This window comes from Podarcis raffonei, chromosome 2 (assembly GCF_027172205.1).
Source record: "Podarcis raffonei isolate rPodRaf1 chromosome 2, rPodRaf1.pri, whole genome shotgun sequence".
Taxonomy (NCBI): domain Eukaryota; kingdom Metazoa; phylum Chordata; class Lepidosauria; order Squamata; family Lacertidae; genus Podarcis; species Podarcis raffonei.
In genome coordinates, this window is record NC_070603.1 from 64,052,780 (window position 1) to 64,074,290 (window position 21,511).

Below are 21,511 nucleotides of genomic sequence, written 5' to 3' on the forward strand. Positions count from 1 at the left end.
CGCATGCAGTCCCAGCTCTGCTTGACATGAAGGGTACCTATTTTCTCTCCTAAGCGAAGATGAGAAAGTGCCAGATGTTACTGCTGCATCCGCGTTTGAAGTTTCAGGTCACCACCGCCCTCAACCCAGCTACCCTGTTGACAGTAGGAGAAGGTGAGGAGCAGATGCACGATTGCATTGAAGTAATGGATGAAGAATATTTTAGCAGGCCTGACCTCAAAGAGGAGGCAAACCCCCATTGGCCTTCATGGTTTGTGGATGGAAGCAGCTTTGTTAAGGCTGGACAGCGGAAGGCAGGCTATGCAGTAGTAGCCTTGGAAGACCAAGTGATTGAAGCGCAGCCACTCCCGCCTGGAACGTCGGCCCGGCTGGCATAAATAACAGCGCTCACCAGAGCCTTGTGCTTGGCAAAGGGACAAAGGATAAACATTTATACTGATTCCAAGTATGCATTTCTGACTTTACATGCCCATGGAGCCTTCTGGAAGGAAAGAGGTTTGCTTGCCTCCAGAGGTAACCAGGTGCCTGTTACGGGAGATCATTCCCCGCTATGGACTACCTAGGTCAATAGGATCTGACAATGGACCAGCTTTTGTCCACTCAGTTTTGCAATAACCCCCCATGCTAGTCAAAATGTGCAGTTTGATAATTATGTGCAGTTATTCTCCCGAGATTTTCTCTCTTTTTTAACAGGTGGACCCAGGCCCACTGCTGTTGAAGTTGCTGACCTCACCCCTTGGGTCCACCACACTTAAGTGAAGAAGGCTATTTTAGACTGGACAGTTACACCAAATCCTGATGATCCTCTGAAGCTAACCATCTCCAGAAGAGCGCCAGACGACTGGACAAGTGGATGGGAGGGACGCCCGCGGGCAGCGTCCCCAACGTAGAGACTTTTTTCCCCAGCAAATTTTAAGGCACCGCCAGGACTTTTGATATTGGGGCCAGAACTCTTTGATATGGTCACTCCGTGTGTCAGGCCTCTGCAAGGGTGGATATATATTCCTGTGGGTATATGTTAATATATGTAGAGGGAGAAGCCCCTTTCGGATACAGTGTGTTGGGAAGAAATCATGAGAGTATTAAGCATCCACAAGGACAGGTGGGAAAATTGGTTAAGATAATAGGCTCCTCCTCAGAGAGGTGGGACACAACCTCCCAAGAAGCAAGGCAGCTGATAGAGCACGAGTATCAGTGGGCCCTTCAGCAATAAAATAGATATGTCCCAGATAATAATGTCAGCATTTCAGCCACCATTGATCACATGGAAACAATGATAGCCAGGAACCCGCTGAAAACTACAGGAGGTGATCTATGGGGTTGGTTATATTCCTGGCTGCCTCATGGCAGTTGGCTCAGGCATATTGTGGTATTATTAGCAGGGCCGCTGTTAATCCTTCTGCTTCTTTGCCTCTGTATACCCTGCTTGGTGCAATGCTTACAAGGTGTGATGCAAAAAAATAAAAATATCATGGCCCTTATTGTTCTCCCCCAGGATTATAAACCCAAGAGACCAGGACGAACCTAGGAGATAGGTTGTCCAAAAGAAGAGGAGGGAATTGAAAGGGTTAATCTCAATACTATCTGCACCTAAGCTAACTTCTGCAGTTGTGGTTAAGCAGCTAGCAAAAAACCGCAATTGCAAGCTGGGAGCTACTTCCTCTTTCTGCCGGCTAGCAGGGAGCTGCAGAAACGCAAGAGACAAGGAGCACACAAACAAGGGAGGGAGGGGGCTTAGCTAGTCATATGCCATATAAGGAAATAAGCTTAACCTTGCCAGCTGATTGGAGAATTTGAAGAGGTGGGAAGAGATGGGCAGACTCTCAGGTATAAAAATGCTTGTTTACTTGTATCGTTGTAGCCAGTCTTTGGAGAGGACTCCACTGGCTGCCTCTGCGCAGATCTCAATAAATCTCTTTTCTCTGACCAAGAAGTCTCTGGAATTGTTTTTCCCCTCTGGCCACGGGGTTGGCGGACCGCTGGACCTCCGGGTACTGCTAATCTAAGGCTTCAATACCAGATAGGTGGAGAAAATGCACTGTTCAGATCTGAACCTCTCAGGCTAGGAGATGTCATCCCAGGGGTGTCTGTTTTTAGGTCTATATTACTGATGCATTGGGTGTGTGCACACAGGGAGAACTCATATCAAAACCTGCAAGAATCACCTGGGCAATATATGGGCCAGATTTCCAAGTATACCCATTTCCCCTAAATCTAGATTTGTACCAAGATGAAGCAAAGTTCATTCTTTGGATCATCATTAATTAGGCAAGTTATCACGTAAATTGCACCAACCTGGGCATCTTGCTGCACTAAGTCTTCACTTACAACATCATCTTCTTCTCGGGTGCCCTGTAGAAAGGACAAGGAATTGAACCCATTAGTACTGCAAACCATTTGAAGGGACAATACTGAGTACAGGGGCCAACATACCTGAAGGAGGACGACAAGCATCTTCTTGAAGTGTCCAGAGGTGTCTGCTACAACATCTTCCTCCAGGTCCCTCTCATATGCTATGGGAATGTTAAAAAAAAAGAGAGAGCGATGAGTTATCAAAACCCATGGCAGAAAGGCATTCATTAGCAGTAGGACTAGAGGGGAAAAATGGGGTCAAAAAATAAGGGTCTAGAGAAGTGGGATATATTGAGGAGAATAAAGCATGGCAATGGAAGTTGGATGCAGGGTTGAAATGAGACTCCTATGTTCATGTGGCTGGGAGTTTGAGCACTTACATTTTTTAACTCTATTGGAATTTTTAAAACAAAATTATCCTAAGTTGTAACGAGACTCAGGCAGAAGAGGTAAGCAGCCCAAAGCAGGACTTGCCCAAAGCAGGAAAGTGTTTATAAAAGGTATAAATCCTTATAAACAAAGATGGAGGAAGAGACTCATTTTATTTTATGTGCCAATTATATGATACATTCACAATCCTATGCATGCTTGCTCAGAAGCAAGTCCCACTGTGTTCAATAGTTTACTCTCTGCTTCATCACAGGTATCTTTAATATTAGCTGGAGTCTGCTGAAAATCCAGGGAAGTGTCACAGCCCCTGCCCTCTATACTCACCATCCTTGTAGGCCTCCACTAGAGCACGTATCTGCTGATTGGTCCTAGAAGCCAGGATCTCAATGAGGCACTTCTCATCAGTCCCAATACCCTGAGAGTAAGGAAAACAAGTCAGCCGTATGAAATGCAGCACACTGCAACCCAAGAAAATGAAATAACCCAAATAACCATCTCTGCAGATCCGTATGAGCTGAATGTACTTGCCACTGGAAAAATGATATCGAAAGGCACAGTGAAAAGAAGGCAACTGCTGTCATGTGTCCCCAAAGCAATGGCAAAACCCTAACCCTCACTCCCCCTTTACCTTGAGAGCATCTTTTATTTCTTTGGCATCAAAGTATTCCAAGGGCCTCATTAGGCCCACAATCAGCCGTTCAAATTTCCCAGTGAGTTCATACTTCAGGTCTGCAATCAGGTCCTAATAAAATGGCAGAAAAGACAGAGGAGGAAAAGAGAGAAAACGAGATTGCTTCCTGGGTTCACTTTGTTAGAAGATGTCTCATTGGTCAGAATGGCCCTGTTGTCTAACAAGAAATTTCAAGGTTCAGAGTTCAAGGTTATTGTCAGAGCCAGGTCTACTTATTTTGCTAGATTAACACCCTTGTGGACAGAGCGGCAACAGGAAACTATGGCTTGTAGCCAACCAAGTTGTACTCAGAGAAGACCCACTGAAACTAATGGACCTAAGTTAGTTAAGTCCATCAATTTCAATGGTTCTGCTCCAACTATAACCGACATTGTCCTCATGTACACAGGGTTGTAGCCAATGATATATTTTAGGCTGCTTCCTTTGAACTGCCCCATGCTGTGTCCAATTTTAGAATCTACGGATCACATCTGAAATGTTTCCACTAACCGCGTTCCCCAAAAGTTAAAGAGATTTTTTATTAATCTCCCCAGCCGAGATGAAACTTGCATGTGGTAGTTGCTTGCAAAACAGAACAATCCCTTCTCAAACTTACCTTGCCATAAAGAGCCTTGTATGCCTGGCAGATTTCATGTCTTTGCTTATTGCTTCTGGATGTTATTAGTTCAAGAATGGCTTCCTTGTCACTGCCTGCATAAGACAAAGAGGATGAGTCATGCCTAAAACAGTAAAGCTATACAGGTCCTATTTGAAACTATTATATATTTATTTATACCCTGACTTTTCCCCCTGACGCGACTCCAGATAAAAATAGGGACCACAGAAAATATAGGAAAAATGAAGCCAAAATCCTGTTAAGGTCACAGTAATTTTAAATTCAAGTGTGCAGAAGACAGCTGTTGCAGGACACATACCAAATCCCTTCATAGCGTTATAGAGGGCCTCAGCATCTTGGTTGGCATCAAAATCTGGATAATCCTTCACTGAACCCCTGTATCTCCCAGCCTAGAAACAAAGAGAAAAAGACAATGAGGCTGTTACCAATTAGGCGGCTCGATAAGGAAACAATATGCCATGTGCAGAATGTATACAATGGTGGCACGTGGGAGGGCATGTCCAGCAGTTGCTCCACACTTCCCCCTGAAGGATTTCACCACAGCTCAGAACAGAACAATACAGACTCCAAAGCAGCCAGGTTTCAATTTGCATCAGAGCACAGGTCAGCCAAGGTGGCTTAGCTGGCGTGAGCCAACAGATATTCTTTAAGCTGCCAAGGCCAGACCTAGGTAGGCATTTTGGAACTACGGTGTTTGCCTCCACACTTTTGGAAATCTGGGAACCAAAATGTATGGCAAGACTACATCTGGTAACACCTGTCAGGGTTAACCTTTGCAAAGTAGATTTGATGTTGAGGCAGAGGTATTTAGACTGTTCAACGCATAAATAAAACCGCAATGGAAGTCAGTGGCAGAACCCTGCCCTTGAGCATTTGACGTTCCATCGCAAGGACTGAAAGGAAGGATGCCAGAAGCTCAAGGCCAAACAAGCCTTCCCCATCTCTGATCATGGTGCTCAGGTAGTTTTGGGAGAAGACTATCGCCTCCCACAGTCAGAAAGTTGTGCATCATCTTTCAACGTACCCCACTAGACAAAGACTTAAAATCCTTCCTACAAAACTATTTTGGCTGCATGCAATACAGTTACTTTCCTTTTCACATGTGGTGCTGTGGCCAGTGTTTGGCCTCATATATGTATGGAATCAGATGGGGAAGCCTGTAAAAAAAGGTTTATGGACCTAGCACTGGTTTCCACGGCTGCAACTGCCACATCCATGGGAATTCCCATGCTCCTTCGTGAGTCACAGGTTCAGAGCTTCTCATGCGGGGAAGAAAATAATGGTGGAAAATGGGCCCCTAGATTTTGAAGAAAGCTTAAGAGATCTGAATATCTTAACTGCACAGGCAATTCTTGAAATCAGCTTCTTCTTATCCCTTCCCCCACACCGATGAGTCAGTCTGGCTTCCTGACAGATGGCCAGAGCCCTTGAAGTTATTAATAGAGGCGCTGCTCTGCCCAGAATTCTGCTCTTCAATTCATATTGCCAACTTGGTCTCACAATGACAGTTCCCTACTTGCACATTCACCCCTCTAGAAGTATCAATGCACAAGGAGCTGAGGCACTGCTGCCCATGCCACACTAATCTCTCTGGAAGAACCTTCTGAAATATCTGTCCTGAGATTCCAGGACTTATGACACATCACTTCACAATTATTCCTCTTTCTGGAGAGGGTTGGGAGAATGCTCTCATGTAACAAGATGTGAGAATGATAGATGTCATCTTCCCAGCATCTCCCACACACATACCCAACTGGTTGTTCAGAGGGAAAAACCTTGGCTAACTCTATTCACATCTAGCTCAGGGATTCTCAAGATTTCCCACCCCCCAGACCCACTAGAAACAGCTGGAAATTACTGAGGACCCCCAGTGACAAAATGGCAGCAGATGGAGGCAATTTGGCATAATCCACGCACAATTATCAACATCAGTTTCTACTGATAGCTAAACCAACTTTGGAAATGGCCAAATTTATTTGCCAGAGGGCTTTCCTTCCGGCAAGGAGTTGCACAGCTCAGTTTTCCTCAAGCAAAGTACAGACATTTGCTGTGCAGATTTTGTGAATCACCCTCTTTATTTAGGCAGATTTTGCTGATCCGGAAGTGCTAAGTGAAGAAAGCTTCCCAGTTCCACATCCCTTTCCAAGTTTTTTTTTACTCATTTCCCATTCTCCTTTCACACTGAACTGGTTCCTTATTTTCCCTGCAACCACCAGTTTCCTTCACCCTATACATTCACTTCCTCCTATAGCGGTGTCCCTCGCTTATCTACTTCCTTTCTATTCCCAGTTTATTATTTTAACCACCACCTTTTCCCTCACCTTAATTTCCTTTACTACCCCCCTGACTCTTTGCCCTCATTCCCCCTGTAACCTCTCTGGTCCTGAACACCACTGCAAAGAGTTTCTGGTGCTGGCATGGCAGGCAAGTGAGGAGGCACTGGGCAAGAAGTGGTCCTGGTAGGTCCTGGCCCACTGCTTGAAAAACACAGACCTGGAGGATTTCAATCATGTAGGGATCACCAGGAAGTGCAAAAAGGAAAAGGAAAACCCACCCTTGAGAGTTTCACATGTGTCATGCGATATGTCCCTGAACAAATCCGTAAATAACTGCCTCACCCTCAAACTGGGAATTGGAAATATTGTCCCCAGGGTCCAAGTGCAACATGCAGTCTTATTACATTACACTAGCTCTGTGAACTGTACCAGATTTCTGGACTAGCTGTACAAAAAGTGAAAAGCATTACTTCCGCAAAAGTCACTTGCATGTAGGGAAACCACATAAGCCTATGATAAGTGGATCACACTTCCTCCAACAGAGCCCAGAGCCTGTTACAAAGCATAACAGCTAAACTGCATCAATAAATAAAAACCAATACGAAGCTAAAATACTGCCCTTTCGAACTGAAAAGATCTGGGTACACAGAAATGTCTTCAACAACAAAGGGGACAGGTGCAACTCCAAGGGGAGACGGTTGGGACTAAGACCTGGGAGAGCAGGGTTCAAACCCCCACTCAGTCATGAAGTTCATTTAGTGACCTTGGGCCAGTCACCATCTCTTAGCCTAACCTACCTCACAGGGTTGTTGTGAGAATGAAATGGAGAGGAGAACCACATGTACACCATCTAGAGATCCTTGGGAGATAAAGCTGGTATATAAAAATAATAAATAAATCTGTACAAAGAAGGCCTTTTTTGCTCCTGCTCAAGGTTGAGATGGGATAAGACACATTTCCCCAGCTGCTAGGAAAGCACAACATGCCTAATAGTCCAGCTTTAAGAAAAGGCATGTGACAACAAATGTGTAACAGCACATTTGTTACACTAGAAATTGATTGGGAAAGCATCTGGAATAAACAGATTCTCAGGAAACAGAATCTGCATGACCTAAGAAGCAGCTTCCAAGTCTTATAGTTTTGGCGTTCCATTTTCATGCATTTTTAGAAACGGATAAGACTCCCCAAAGTGCATCTGTGCTTGTCATAAGATCAACACAGATTCCCGTAACTTGAGTACAGAATGTCCTCTTTGTGCCATTCGTATGGGGTTTTTTTTTAAAACATCACCTGCCGTAGAAAAGAGACTGTGTTAAGTTCTTAGGCACTATTATTCTACTGCTGACAGATGCCCCGTCTTTTTTGGCCACAAAGTTAGGCCTTTTGTTTAGCATTCAGCTGTGCTTTAACAAATTTCATTCCAACGTTTCATTATTCAACAGAATTACAAAAAACCAGCAACACAAACCCCAAACCCCACACATTCAGAACCCAATTATGTTATAATACCAGCTTGGTATGGGGAGGAAGAAAGAAAAATACCTCCAGCTACAAGTTTGAAGTATTGGAATAAAGGTTGGTATGCATCTTTGGGAGGTCCATTACCTGTTTTCATGTTTCAGCAGCAGCATGCCCCAAGAACTGATTTTCAAGGATATAAACTGTATTACTATGCAGCATCTCCCTTGCCATGCACTCAGATCTCAGAATGAAAACTAGTATGTGCATTTATGAAGCGTAATCAACCCTCATGCTCATATACAGGGGTGGAGGGAGAAGATAGTACTATTTATGAAAGCAGATAATATCTTAAGCAAGTCCTCTTGAAAGTTATGTTTTGGTTGTAAGTTACTTAACCAAAGAACACCAGATAAACAAACTAGTAGATGCTAGTGGTTCAGGGTGCATCTACCAACTGAGTTCCACAGTCCATAGTTCCCTTTGTCCTTGCTGATCCATATCGTTGATCAAGGAAGTGGTGGGCAAGCGCTGACTGCACAATCTGCATGGCTGTCCACATATGGAGCCCATGCCCACTATTCCACCAACTTTAAGCATTTCCCGTTTCTGAAATTGCCATAGATCTTTAAAGGGTCGTTAACTTTCGGCCTGCAAATGTCTTTTTGTTTCCATCTTTGGAAAGAGCGTTAGGCAACAAAAAAGACTGCATGACAAGAATTGCCCCCTGGAAGGTGTGCCAAAAGCAGCAGCTGTGTGAGGCTTCCATTGGCACCTGCCCTGGGGGATTTCCTCTAAGACTCCCTGAAATATTTAGCAGGGTCCCAGAGCTATTCAAAGTGCATCAGAGCAAAGTTGGGGGGATGCCCACTGTGTGCTGTCAGAATGATTTTCTGCCTGTGGGGAGTTTCTCCTGCATGGCAGCTTCTGGGTTCTAAACATATGAAGTGCCAGGGTGCTTTTTTTGCAGCTTGTCACCCTGTGTGTCAATTAACTAACATAGCAGAAACAGGGCCATCTATAGAATGAAGCAACATGGTATTTTTTATTTATTTAAAAAATGCCATCAAGAAACATATGACAATGGGCCAGAGATGGAAATGCACAGGAACCCATTGTTGCAGAGTACCAGAAAGGATTTTGAAGGTCCATTCAATTATCTCAGACTACACTTGCACCTGACTAAGCTTAGGCTGCAGTTTTTTCCAGAGAGATAAACGAAGATTCACTGCTAGTGGTGTATACACTAATATCACTTTCATCTCTAGAAAGTAGGTTTATGCAAGGTTTTGCTGTTTCTAAAACCTACAGCTCACAGCCCCTTTTTAAAGCATGGGGCAGCCTTTGACTACCTGATGCTCTCCAGCTGCTTTGGACTACAACTACCATCAGCCCAGTGACCCAATCTAGTAGGCTTAGGCTCTATTGCCCTTTAGATGATGGGTGGTACAGCTGAAGCCTTCTTTCCCTTGTCAATGCCAGGTTCAGCCCAAGGCATGCTTTCCAAGGTGCAGAATCCATATAGTGTCCTCACTCACCCTGCCCAGCTCACTGATGTCCTTTCACTGCCAACTGGTAAGCTACATATTGCTGCTGGTGTAGCCCAGTTAAATACATTTAATAAACTGTAATAATCCATCACATTAAGAGACATTCAAACCACAACTGTTCCACGTGTACAAATGGTACAAAGCACTTGTTCTTCTATTTCCCCCCAGAAGGCATGCCACTATGATGATGCAACGTAGAATGAACTGTCTCAGAACACATTAAACCATTGGAGTCTTTCAAATTATGCCCACACGAAAAGAAGAGAAATTCACAACTGCTGGCATCCTTTTTATGGTGAGAGTGTTCATTTAGACTCAGAACCAAAGCATGTGTGAAAAAGAGCCTGGCCACATCATCCAGCAATACCCACTGGCCCATCTACCCTGACCAATATCCTCTGCATGACAAAAAAAATTATTAAGTACAGTACCAAGAGAAAGTCAGTTAAGTAGTATTACATTTAGACTGATTTCACACACAGATGTCTGGCACTTACTGATTTCACAACTCAGGAGATCTTTAAATGTCATCCTAGTCATGCAGGTGCCAGCTTTCTGGAAGCAGCATCCTTGTTGCCTGCATAATATTTAAGTGACCCAATCATGTGCAACCCAGTCAGGTCATTGGCAGCCTCACTCCTGTGTCCAAGTTGTTTAATCATTACTCCAGCAGCCACCCAGGCAAAAGCAGCTCCCACACATCTCAGGCAATGTTTCAAGGAAGATTTCACTTCAGATTTATTTAACGTGGCAACCCCCCTCTCTTTTTTCAACTTTTTAAATTTTGGACTGATTCTGGTCACAATGCTGAAGGCGGTTCCCAGCTCCTTATTTGAAACAGCACTTGTAACGAGTAGCCCAATTAATGAACTCCCTCACTGCTCCTCCTTTTGCAGCCCTACTGCCTCTCTCAGCTGCCCCCACAACAAACCCCTAAACACAGCAAACACCTAAAGCGGTGCACTCAGAACAAGGCCTCAACTCAGCCCCTCAATTAAGATGCCCTTGAGGCCAAATATCCCCTAACACAGGCTTCCTCAACCTCAGCCCTCCAGATGTTTTGAGACTACAGTTCCCACCATCCCTGACCACTGGTCCTGCTAGCTAGGGATCATGGGAGTTGTAGGCCAAAAACATCTGGAGGGCCCTAACACATCTGCTATGGAAGCCTCTAGAAATCTGAACTACATCTACTTTTATTGACTGAACGAACAATGCTCCTCTCTTCCCCCCTATTCTGCTTCATTTTCTATTCCCCCCAGCTCACTCATCCTACTCTGCACTGTAGAGATTTCATTTTTGGAGTTTAGCATACATCTGCTTTTTGTTTAGCTCCAACGCTGGCTGCAGGAGGAAAGAATGTAAACTGTGCTCAAGATCGTATTCTCAGAAACAAACCACAGCTGCAAGGGGAAAGATTTGTTCCTTCACTCCTGATATCAAAAGCCTGAGTGACCTTCCCTCATTAGCAGGGTGTTGCAAGATCAGAAACAAGAGATGCCCACCTAGGTTATCACACCAAGGCAAAATTGTCAGTGTGGTGGTTGTCACCAACTTGAAGTATCTTAAGTGAGCAGGAACTGAAAATGCCTTACCTTTCCGCTGCTTGACATGACTTCTGGATCAGTGTTAACAGAAGAGGTGGCGGATGCTGCATAACAGAAGAAAAGGAGATATATTAACCATGTGGATGCCAGCAAAAAAAAAATCCTTTAATTTTATTACCCCAATGGACCTAAACTTCAGAATACTCCGCACGGGAAATACAAGCAGCTGCTAGGTCCACCCAACTCCAACTATACTGAGAGCAGGTCTCTAGGAATACCTTTCTGCCTCCCAGTATTAACAATAAACCACGATGAACAAAACTGTGGTACAAAATAAATATTCTAATTGCTCTATAATACAATATATATATATATATATATATATATATATATATATATATATATATATATAAAATTTAACATAAAAGGACAGTATATCTTCTAGGAAAGGTCTAAACTCACTTAAATGTGCTTTCACTTAAATGTGCCATACTGAAGATATCGGGGTGGAACCTGGGGCTTCTGCATGCAAAAGGTGTGCTCCAACACTGAACCATCCTCAGGGGATGCTCCTATGTAAAACTCACCCTTTTGGGGAGGGAGATATATTGAACTTTATGGTACATCAGAAACTGGCCCCTACAGCACCACCCACCAGTTTCCCTGCAAGATCATCCTTGGGCTGGGCTTGGTGAACATCACAGCTCTCAGCCACGACTTTGACGGCGGAGGGAGGGAGGAAGGCCCACATTAAAAGATTGTGAGCGCAGTCCAGATCGCCAATGAGTGGAGGCATTCCAGCTAGTAAAAATGTACGCGAGCTCCTTGCAGACATCTCATCTCTGCACTGCGGTCTGTCTACTGGGCTGAGTTCCAGTAAGAAAGTAACCCTTTAGTATTCGGGAAGCATGCTACTGAGTACCTAAAGCAAGATAAAGGAGCCCAGGGCTGCTTTGGGCATTATGTTTTAATACGTGCTTTCGAAATATTTCTTACATACAAACACATAATTTGGGCATGCAGTAAGATATGCACACACCACAGCGTAAATCAGGGGTCAGCAATTTTTCAGCAGGGGTCCGGTCCACTGTCCCTCAGACCTTGGGGGGGGGTAGGACTATATTTTGAATAAAAAAAGAACAAATTCCTATGCCTCACAAATAACCCAAGATGCATATTAAATAAAAGGACACATTCTACTCATGTAAAAACATGATGATTCCCGGACCGTCCGCGGATTGGATTTAGAAGGCAATTGGGCTGGATCCGGTCCCCGGACCTTAGTTTGCCTACCCATGACGTAAATCGTACAGGTACATAACAAGGAGACCGAGATCGGTCACAGATCTCTGACTTGCATATATAATGGGAAGAACACCTGCCATTATATATGGGCTCTGGGTGGTGACACCATGTCCTCAAAAGCAGTTTGCTGCATGGGGCGGAGCCACTGCACTCGTTTCCTAGCTGCTTACAAGGAAGGAGAGGGGTAGGGTGGTGGTGGGACTGGTATGGTGCAAAGACCGGCTGGTCACAGCAGTAACCGCCTGCCCCCTGCAGTGGGCTCTCCATGAAGCTGCCCTAGAAGATAGCACAGCAGTAGCAGCTAGTGCAGAATGTGGCAGCTACCAGTAATCTCACATAGAACCCCTGTATCCATTCATTCCTGATGTGCTGGGGGTGTGGAGTTTGTTTCCCATCTGCATCCCATCGCCACATAAATTGGAGACATGGGAAAGAGCCAAGTGACACATCTGTTACAGAATGGCCCTCCCTTGAAGGCCCAGATAACACTAACATTGGGTATATTTTGCACCAAATTAAAATCAGAGTGAGGACAATACAACCTGCCTTCTCTGTGCTGCTCCATCACACAGCTGGAGGGGAAGGAGCTGGGGCAGGAGAACAGTGCCAAGCAAGAGTGTGGTCTCTGCTTATAGTAAGTTGAACAAATCCTTTGCCTTGTTCACAGGCCCCACTATGAAGGACTATGAAAAGGTAACCTGCCTCTTTGCAGCTTTGGAAACACAGCCGCAAAGCCAGGGATGCCGTTTCAACTTATCCCTAGTTGAAGGCTACATACAAAGAGATTTGTACATCATCAATGGTACTAACACTTCATCATTTGTCCACACAGACCCTACAAAAGCTGGAATATATTGAACAAAAATCAGAGTGAAAGGGAACGCATTGGGAATGCTGATGGTTCTGAGGCTAGATATGAGGTGGGGAAGCTTTTCAACCTGAGGGAACAAATGGATGCAACCATCACTTTTTATCGTAGGTTACATCCCAGCAGCAATGAAGAAGGCAGAGGTTTCTACACAAGCACACATACCACACTGCCTTGCTTCAGGCACGCAAGAGGCACTGTGTCACAGTTCAAGGACACATTGCAGCCACACAAAAGTACTCAAAGAGGATGTGGCCTGGGGAGGGGCCCAGGGTAGACGAACAGAAAGCAACCAAGACAAGATCATGAACGGCAGCAACTGACACACACATCCATGGCTAAGGAGAAATGCCTGTGGGAGGGGCATATCCATGCAATACTTTAGCCTGGATCAATAGCCATTCTGCACCTCAGTGTTTCTAAAAGTTAAGAGGACACAGTCCTATTGCTCTTAGTAGAATCTTAGAACGTTGTGGTTATGACAGTAATGCTTATTTGGCAAAATTTATACACTGATGGATTGCTTTAAAAAAAAAATCTTAACATTGTGGTGTGCACGAAGCCTGCCTCATTTCCTGTCCCAGTACCCAAGGAGCTCACATTCGGTGTATGCAAAATTTTGGGTGCACCGTGTATAAAGTCTCCAGATTGAAAGTTTGCTTTCACCCTGCCATGAAAATGAGATTTCCCCCTCCATCCTGGGGCCAAGGGAGCAGGGGGAGATCACATACATTCAGACAAAAATGCACAGAATAATGACAGGAGTGAAGGGTGGCAAGCATACTCTGATGACTAATAACTCTACTTCATTTGACTCTGGAAAGAACAAGTGATGGGTACACAGTTCTTAGCCCAGACATTTTGTACCGACTCAAAATAAGAAGGGCACACCAGTACCAACCCCCCAAGGTTGTGCAGTGCTAGGTTTCCAAAGAACTGCAAGGTTTTCCCCCATCTCTGATGATGGTGTCATTTTGTCTCTATGACAATAGCTTTTAAAGAACAAACAGACAAAGGCATTTACAACCAGTGGACTTCAGTTGCCTAAAAGCAAACAGACACTATTGAATGGAAAAGTGGTGAAAGAGAGTACAACAAGCAGCAAATGCTTAGTTCTGCAACACATCTAAGGGTGGTCAGTAAGAAGAAATTCAATTTGTGCAAAAATGGGGCCTATATGCCATCCCTGAAAACTGCTCTTCAAGCCTAGCACCTCAGCCTTATTGCATGTGCATTATAAAATGTTCCAGTTAGCAGAAGCACTACAGCATTCTGTAGTAGATGAAGCTTCTGGACCAGCTGTAAGGGCAACTCCAGGAAGAGAGAATTACAGTAACCTAATATTAAGGTTACCAATGGATGGATCCCTCTGCCCAGGAATGGTCATCGCTGGCAAACCTGAATCTGGTAAAAGGTTAGGGAAGGCCTTTATTTTGTAGGAGCTTAAAAGAAAAACATTTTGAAAACACCCCATGACAAATGATTTACTAGAGCGAATGAATGAGATTGCAATGCATCCATGTCTCTGAATGGAAAAAACAGAATGAACAAATAGCCTGTTAACATTTTGAGAACTGTTAGAATCCCTTGAGGAAGCTGCAAGGCAGCCTGTTCTCTTCTTTAGTGGCTTCTTAAAAACTGCCTTGCCTTCTCCACTCTTGAAAGAGTGTGCCTGGTGGGTTAGACATAAAGGCAGCTTGCTCACTCGACAACCTTTCCTCACAACAGCTAAAAATCTGCATTTTCAGGTATATATTTTCCTGCTCCAAGAATCCAAAACAGAATGAGCTGAGGGCTATTTTTAAACACTGTAGGCAGTATGCTGTGAAGACAGTTATTAAGCACTAACACTCACACTGTAGCCTGCATCAGAAACATTTCATTCCCAATTTAAACAAATAGCCTATAGAAGAATCCAAAAACATCTATTCATAAGAAAGCCTCACTGAGTTCAATGGGGTTTATTCCTAGATAGGAGCATAGAACAGCAGCCTAAAAGTCATTCCAGAAACAATATGGCACAGGCAAGCCCCACCCAGTCCGAAGGTAATAAGGGCTTTTACAAGGCTGGGTAGATCTCATAGCTGTAGCACACATCTTACATGTGTCAAGGGCCTTCCTTTAAGACCCCAGTTGCCAACATAATAGAAATACTTAGGTTCTCAAAAACAGCAGAATCCCACACATGTTTATGTAGAAGTAAGATCCACAGGGCTTACTCCATTGTGCAATTGCCTTCAGGGTTGAAGAAGACTTAAAATGAATACACGAAACAGACTAAAAGCAAAATATTTTAAATGCTACAGTTTGTGCTCACATGATTTTTGAGAAATGACTCGTGACTATTTAAGCCTTAGCTCTCCAATCCTATTTTTGTTCAGGATAATACATATGTTCTATTAAAATTAGATCAGAAGTTACAAAAATGGTCACTGCCCACACCAAAAAAAGAAAAAGCCCCAATCATTTATATGCTCGTGGACCCAGCCCTGCTTGTCCTGAATCATAAGGACATGGTTTTCAAATGTAAGTAAACAGAGCATCAAAATAGCAGTATTCTAGCCTCCTGCAACTTCTCATCAAGACAGGAATCATATATAAAACTTTACTCATATTTTATGAATTAAGAAAAGCAGAAATACCTCCCTCCCCACAGGAAAATCGGTAACAGTTTAAACTTTAAACATATGCCTAACATTTTATGCCAACATGTGTTTTGGGGGGAGTGGGTTACTTTGGAAAAAAGATTCTTACATTATTGATTTGCTACCATTTTCACTCTCTGGGTCCATAGTGCCAACATTCCTAATAGCATTTCGCCTTACAAATATGGATTAGCGTTATGAATACAGCTTTGGCGTGGTGCTCAACTTCTTCTGCTCCTACGCTGCATCTACTGGTGTGCAAAGACTGTAGACAGACAGACATGGGCGTAGCCAGGGAAGCAGGGGGTATCTGCCCCTCTAAATCCATCAAAATAAATACAAATCAATACAAATCTGAGAGCCCCCACAAAGCCTGCCCCCCCCCAATCCTGGCTACGCCCATGCAGACAGACAAGACAGACAAAACCACCACTGCAGTTCAATCCAAGACTAGTATTTGGGGCAGTGCTAGAAACTGAGATAGAAAAGCTAGGAGCGAAAAGGCACTAGGTTTTCAGTTGCCACAACGATATGTCTCCACGATTGCAAAGCAAATGAAGACAAGATGGGGAATTTAGCTAAAAATGGAACCAGTGTTGTGCACAAAAGACAAGTCCTTTCAGAACAAAGATGCCATCGAGTGCCAAAGCAGCCTAAAGAGATGGGGCTGCAGTTTCACCCCAGCAAAAGTAGAAACTGAACCTCTTTGACTCAAATAGATCAGGCAGTTTGCCCAAACTGGATCTGCCCGGGCCACACCCACCGGCTTCTACAAAGAGCCAAGTCATTGAAAACTCAAGGCAAGTTTCCTAGCTAGTGAGGAGCTTGTATTATGCGGCTCCTGAGGGCTTGCATTGCAAAGCAGAAAGCCATGCTTCTTAAGAGAGAGAAAGTCTGGCTTTAAACGGGCAACGAAAGTGAGTGAAGAGATACCAAGGGACTGTTTATGTATGCAACAACAGCGGCAAGAATTCTTTTAGCCCAAAAATGGAAAGAACAAGAAGTAGCAACGAAAGAAGAGTAGCCGTTGAAAATGATGGACTTTGCAGAGCTAGCGAAGCTGACGGGAAAAATCCGAAACCAGCAGGATCAAAAGGACTGGTGTGAATTTATACGATATTTGAAAGATTATTTTAAAGCAATTAACATCCCTAGCAGGGTTGACTGAAGACTTGTCGTGAGAAATATTCTCCCTTTTTATATTTATTTAAACTTTGAGGTATTTTGTAATGAGTGCAACTAGAACTGGAAAACGTAGACAATGCAATGATATAAAGGTTAATTTTGAAAGCCACGAGGCGGGAGGGAAGGAGCTCCATGAGCGGTAAAGTGAATCATAATGATGTGATTGTATATTATTAAATGGAAAACTAATAAAAATTATATAAAATAAACAAACGGGCAACGAAAACGCAGCACTACACCATTCTGGCGGGATCTTGGAAGGATGCTAATGTATTCCTTCCATCTCCCCCACCTCACCTCACCCCGCTCCCCTTTCCCAGCAAGCTAGGGCTGCCCCCGTTTCTTGCCCCCCGTTCTTAACTTACTTCACGGGCACCAAGAGGCCTCTTCTGCTAGAGCCGTTAGGAAGAAGCGCCTCCGTCGGTGCGCAGCCAGGCCGCGGGGCACTCGAGACGCCGGAGGAAAGGCTGACCTCGAAGCGCCGCAGCTGTTTCCTTTCCCTCGCCTCGGCTCCGCTCGAGTAGCGACGTCACGCGCTCCGGAGCCGCCCAGTCCCGGGCTGCCTCCCTCCCTCCCCCCCCTCCCTGGCCGCCTCCTCAGGTGGGCGACGGAGCGACGCCGGCTGCAGAGGAGGACCTTGGCTGACGCAGGCGCCGCAGGGTGGTGGGAAGGGGGGACTCCCCAAATGGGGCGTAGTTTCAGCTTGAATCTCTCTCCTGCCAGACGGTAGCGGCTGGATCACCTTGGCTTGGGTGTTTAGCAAAGGGAGGCAGAGGAGGGAGTTGCTTAAGGCTCAGGTTTATGCGCACTTACGTGGGAATATATTCTGGCGCACGATCAGGTTTACTCCTGAGTAAACGTGTATAGGATGAGGTCGCGCTGTGGGTTAAACGACAGAGCCTAGGACCTGCGACGGGGGGAGCTCTCGTTGCTCGGTCCCTGCTCCTGCCAACCTAGCAATTCGAAAGCACGTCAAAGTGCAAGTAGATAAATAGGTACCGCTCCGGCAGGAAGGTAAACGGCGTTTCCGTGCGCTGCTCTGGTTCGCAAGAAGCGGCTTAGTCATGCTGGCCACATGACCCGGAAGCTGTACACTGGCTCCTTCAGCCAATAAAGCGAGATGAACGCCGCAACCCTAGTCGGTCACAACTGGACCAACTGGACCTTTACCTTTAACTTAAACATGCATAGGATGAGGCTGCGCAGCTGCTGCTGCTGCTTCTTTGGCGATCACTCGTAGCCAAGTAAGATTGTCTTCCATGAACACGGTTTTATCAAAATAAAAAAATTCCTTCCAGTAGCACCTTAGAGACCAATTAAGTTTGTTATTGGTATGAGCTTTCATGTGCATGCACACTGTGGAGGCCAGGTCTGGATCCACACGTCCTTCCACAGTGGGGACATAGGTTTCTGGGCGGGAGTTGATCACGGTGTGGATTTGCCAAACCTGCCTTCCTCTTAGCACGTTTCTCCCTTTACAGTGGTACCTCGGGTTAGGAACTTAATTTGTTCCAGAGGTCCATTCTTAACCTGAAACTGTTCTTAACCTGAGGTACCACTTTAGCTAATGGGGCCTCCCGCTGCCGCTATGCGATTTCTGTTCTCATCCTGAAGCAAAGTTCTTAACCCGAGGTACTATTTCTGGGTTAGCGGAGTCTGTAACCTGACACGTCTGTAACCCGAGGTACCACTGTATTTGGCCCTTAGGCAGAGGAAAGGAGCTGTATCAGTGCCCCCTGTCCCCAACTCCTTGACAGCTCTATCACCACTTCACACTCTGGGCGATCTCCCCGGAGCCTAAGCAGCACAATTCCCCCCTCCTGCCCTGCCCCCCCACATGCTGTGCCACTGAGCCCCCAGGTGAGTGTATCAGGGTGCATCCTAAAACATCATAGTTGTGCACCTAAAAAAAGTCATGTAAGTCATCCTAAATCCCATTTCATTGTTTTTAGTGGGATATGCAACCTGATCCTATGCTTGTCCTCCCTTGCCCAGCAAGTCGCATTTTGTTCACTAGGGAAGTGCAAACCATAATGCTGTTTTAGTCATGGCATTAGTAACTTTTGCTGTCGAAAGTTGAGCTAGATCTACACAAAGAGCAACCTTAGGAACGCTCACCATTTAAATGCATTCAGTAATTGTAATTGGGGCTGGCATCAGCACCTGGCAGCCTTGGGCAGCTGAGTCTAGTCCCCATTTTAATTTCCACAATGTTTCAAGTGTAGCGTCTCTCTGGTGCCTAGGAGGTGGCCAGACTTGGCTGCCTAGTTGTCCCACTGCTTTTCTAGCATGATAATAGCAGAGGTGGAAGCAGATCGTAGGAACAAACGAAGAAAGGAGCAGAAGAAGGACACAATGGGGTCATGTGGCTCACATCCAGAACAGCTGCCATGAAACATAACCATCAGGCCATATATGGCAAAAATAGAGATTGACTTTTTCTTTTCTTTTTCATCCCACTTGGAACAGCTTCTTGTTCTTGCTCGGTGACATATGATCTCTCAGCAATTTTCTTAAGCAGCTTTCCCTGAAAAAAGAAGTGTTACAAAGCATAATATATATATTAAAGTCTCATATAGCATATGCTTGTACTCTGTTTTCTGAACACTGGGATCTGCAAACTTCAAGGCCCTTTTCAGTGCGAAAAGCAGCCATTTCATGCTTATAGCCTACTAACTGGGAAAAGCTCCCCTCTGTGCTTTTCAGGGTAGCTTTTGTTAAACCAGTTGAACATGAGTGCTGGCGCGGGTGATAACCCTATTCATCACGAATAGTCCAAGCACCGAACCCTGGAACAGGAAACTCAAGCAGATCTCTGTCAAGATGACATATTGCAGGCACCACTTGCCTTCGCTTCACTTTGCATAGCAGCTGCAACACAAGCTGTTGCCAGAGACACCCAGGCATGCTCACTAGCCCCCAAACAGCTGCCCAGACTTGCTACAATGGAGTCCAGAGACACGATTCCCTTACCATCACTCTAGACATTTCCAAAAAGTCAAAAAGGCCTGACTGTATCAGTATTCTTTTATACGCTATTTTTGCCAGTGCAGTTTGGCAACAGGGTCCAGGAGTCATGCAGCCTGATCTTATGTATGACTACTCGGTGAATAAGCACCAATGGATTCCAGGGGATTCAGATGTGATCATTCCCAAGTAAATGGTAATGTAGCCTTCTTGACCAAGGTTCAAATGTTCCAGAATTCACCTTGAATTGCCTTTCTAGTTATTCTAACAGAACAACATGAAAGGCTTTCATATAACAGTGATATTGTTTATAGGATCAAAGCAGACAGCACAAGACAGTTTATTATTATTTATTATATTTACATGTGGTGGTTGTTGTTTTACACTGAAGTGTCTTAAAGTGACTTACATAACAAGCAATGAAATAAAAAAAATGCGCATGCATTTTCGGACTCTCTCCAGGACTGCAGTTTTCAGAAAGCCTCAAAGTGCTTTTTCAATGAAAACTACAAATGAACCCTTTCTGTAGATTATTAGGTAGGGCAAGTCTGCAACCTGCTGGTCGAGGCAGGAAGAGCAAATGACCCATATTTCCCAGTCGATACAGTGGTACCTTGGTTCTCGAACTTAGTCCGTTCGACTCCCAAAACCGTTCAAAAACCAAGGCACGGCTTCCGATTGGATGCAGGAGCTTCCTGCACTCAATCGGAAGCTGCGGAAGCCGCGTCGGGATGTTCGGCTTCCGAAAAACATTTGCAAACCAGAATACTCACTTCCAGGTTTCCATCATTCGGGAGCCAATTTGTTTGACAACTAAGCTGTTCAGGAACCAAGGTACCACTGTATCTGTTTGGGAGACTGTAATGCTTCTTTATACATGTCATTTCTTTTTGCCTTTGGGGACCATTTTCTGCAACCATTTTTATCATGGTTACCTGTTTCTAACGACTGATGTAATCTCACCCCAAATTAAAACTTCGCATGCATTTACACTGATAAAGAAATCATCACTTGTAAAATAAGCAAAGCATTGTCTCCCCCTTTTGCGAGGCCAACACATTGGTTAACTGTGATGCAGTTTCACAAGGCGTTCCACAGTTTCTTTTTGCTTGCAAGTTACACCCTTTCATTGGCTGGGGTGATACTCATATTTGTTGACATAATCTGCTGTGTGATGGGGGGAATTGTGTGAGATGAATGTGCAAGACAATCAGTGCTTTGTGAATAACTGCACACGTTTTCAGACTGCCCTCTAGAAAGCAAAACAAAATATTGGCCTCAAAGCTGTGCCTTATTAACAGCATTCTACCACAGCTTGGCCACCAAACATAACATGCTGAAAGTTGGAACAACTGTTATGCTACAGCAATTACAGCTCTACTCCCAAACGAACACCTTTCAGTTTAAAATAGTATACTTTAGAGTTTGATTCGAGAACCCTGGGGGCCTGATGAAAGACCAATCAAGGCTACAATCCTAAAATGTATTAGTGAGGAGCCCCATTGAACACCTCTGAACCTTCAGCCACATACTGCCCTTCATATGGGGGATGCACACATTGTACAATCAGATGGGAAGACAGTCATCAGGTGTATCCAGTCATGTGATAAGACATGTTTGCTCATTCTACATGGGTAGGTGCCGACAGGCGTCATTATCTG

At 44.7% G+C, this 21,511-nt stretch overlaps 1 protein-coding gene across 2 annotated transcripts in view; it reads right to left on the bottom strand.

Annotated features, from left to right (window-relative positions):
• ANXA6 (annexin A6) overlaps nucleotides 1-17,430 on the bottom strand; it is a 49,968-nt gene extending 32,538 nt beyond the window's left edge. For both annotated transcript variants that reach the window (XM_053377048.1, XM_053377047.1), the window contains exons 1-8: nucleotides 17,249-17,430; nucleotides 10,929-10,984; nucleotides 4,348-4,438; nucleotides 4,029-4,123; nucleotides 3,371-3,484; nucleotides 3,067-3,157; nucleotides 2,434-2,513; nucleotides 2,296-2,352 (exon numbers count right to left, since the gene is read on the bottom strand). In XM_053377048.1, the coding sequence (XP_053233023.1) occupies nucleotides 2,296-2,352; nucleotides 2,434-2,513; nucleotides 3,067-3,157; nucleotides 3,371-3,484; nucleotides 4,029-4,123; nucleotides 4,348-4,438; nucleotides 10,929-10,946 (546 nt within the window). In that variant the 5' untranslated portion in view covers nucleotides 10,947-10,984; nucleotides 17,249-17,430. The remainder of the gene's footprint in view (nucleotides 1-2,295; nucleotides 2,353-2,433; nucleotides 2,514-3,066; nucleotides 3,158-3,370; nucleotides 3,485-4,028; nucleotides 4,124-4,347; nucleotides 4,439-10,928; nucleotides 10,985-17,248) is intronic.
• Between the last annotated feature and the right edge of the window lie 4,081 nt (nucleotides 17,431-21,511).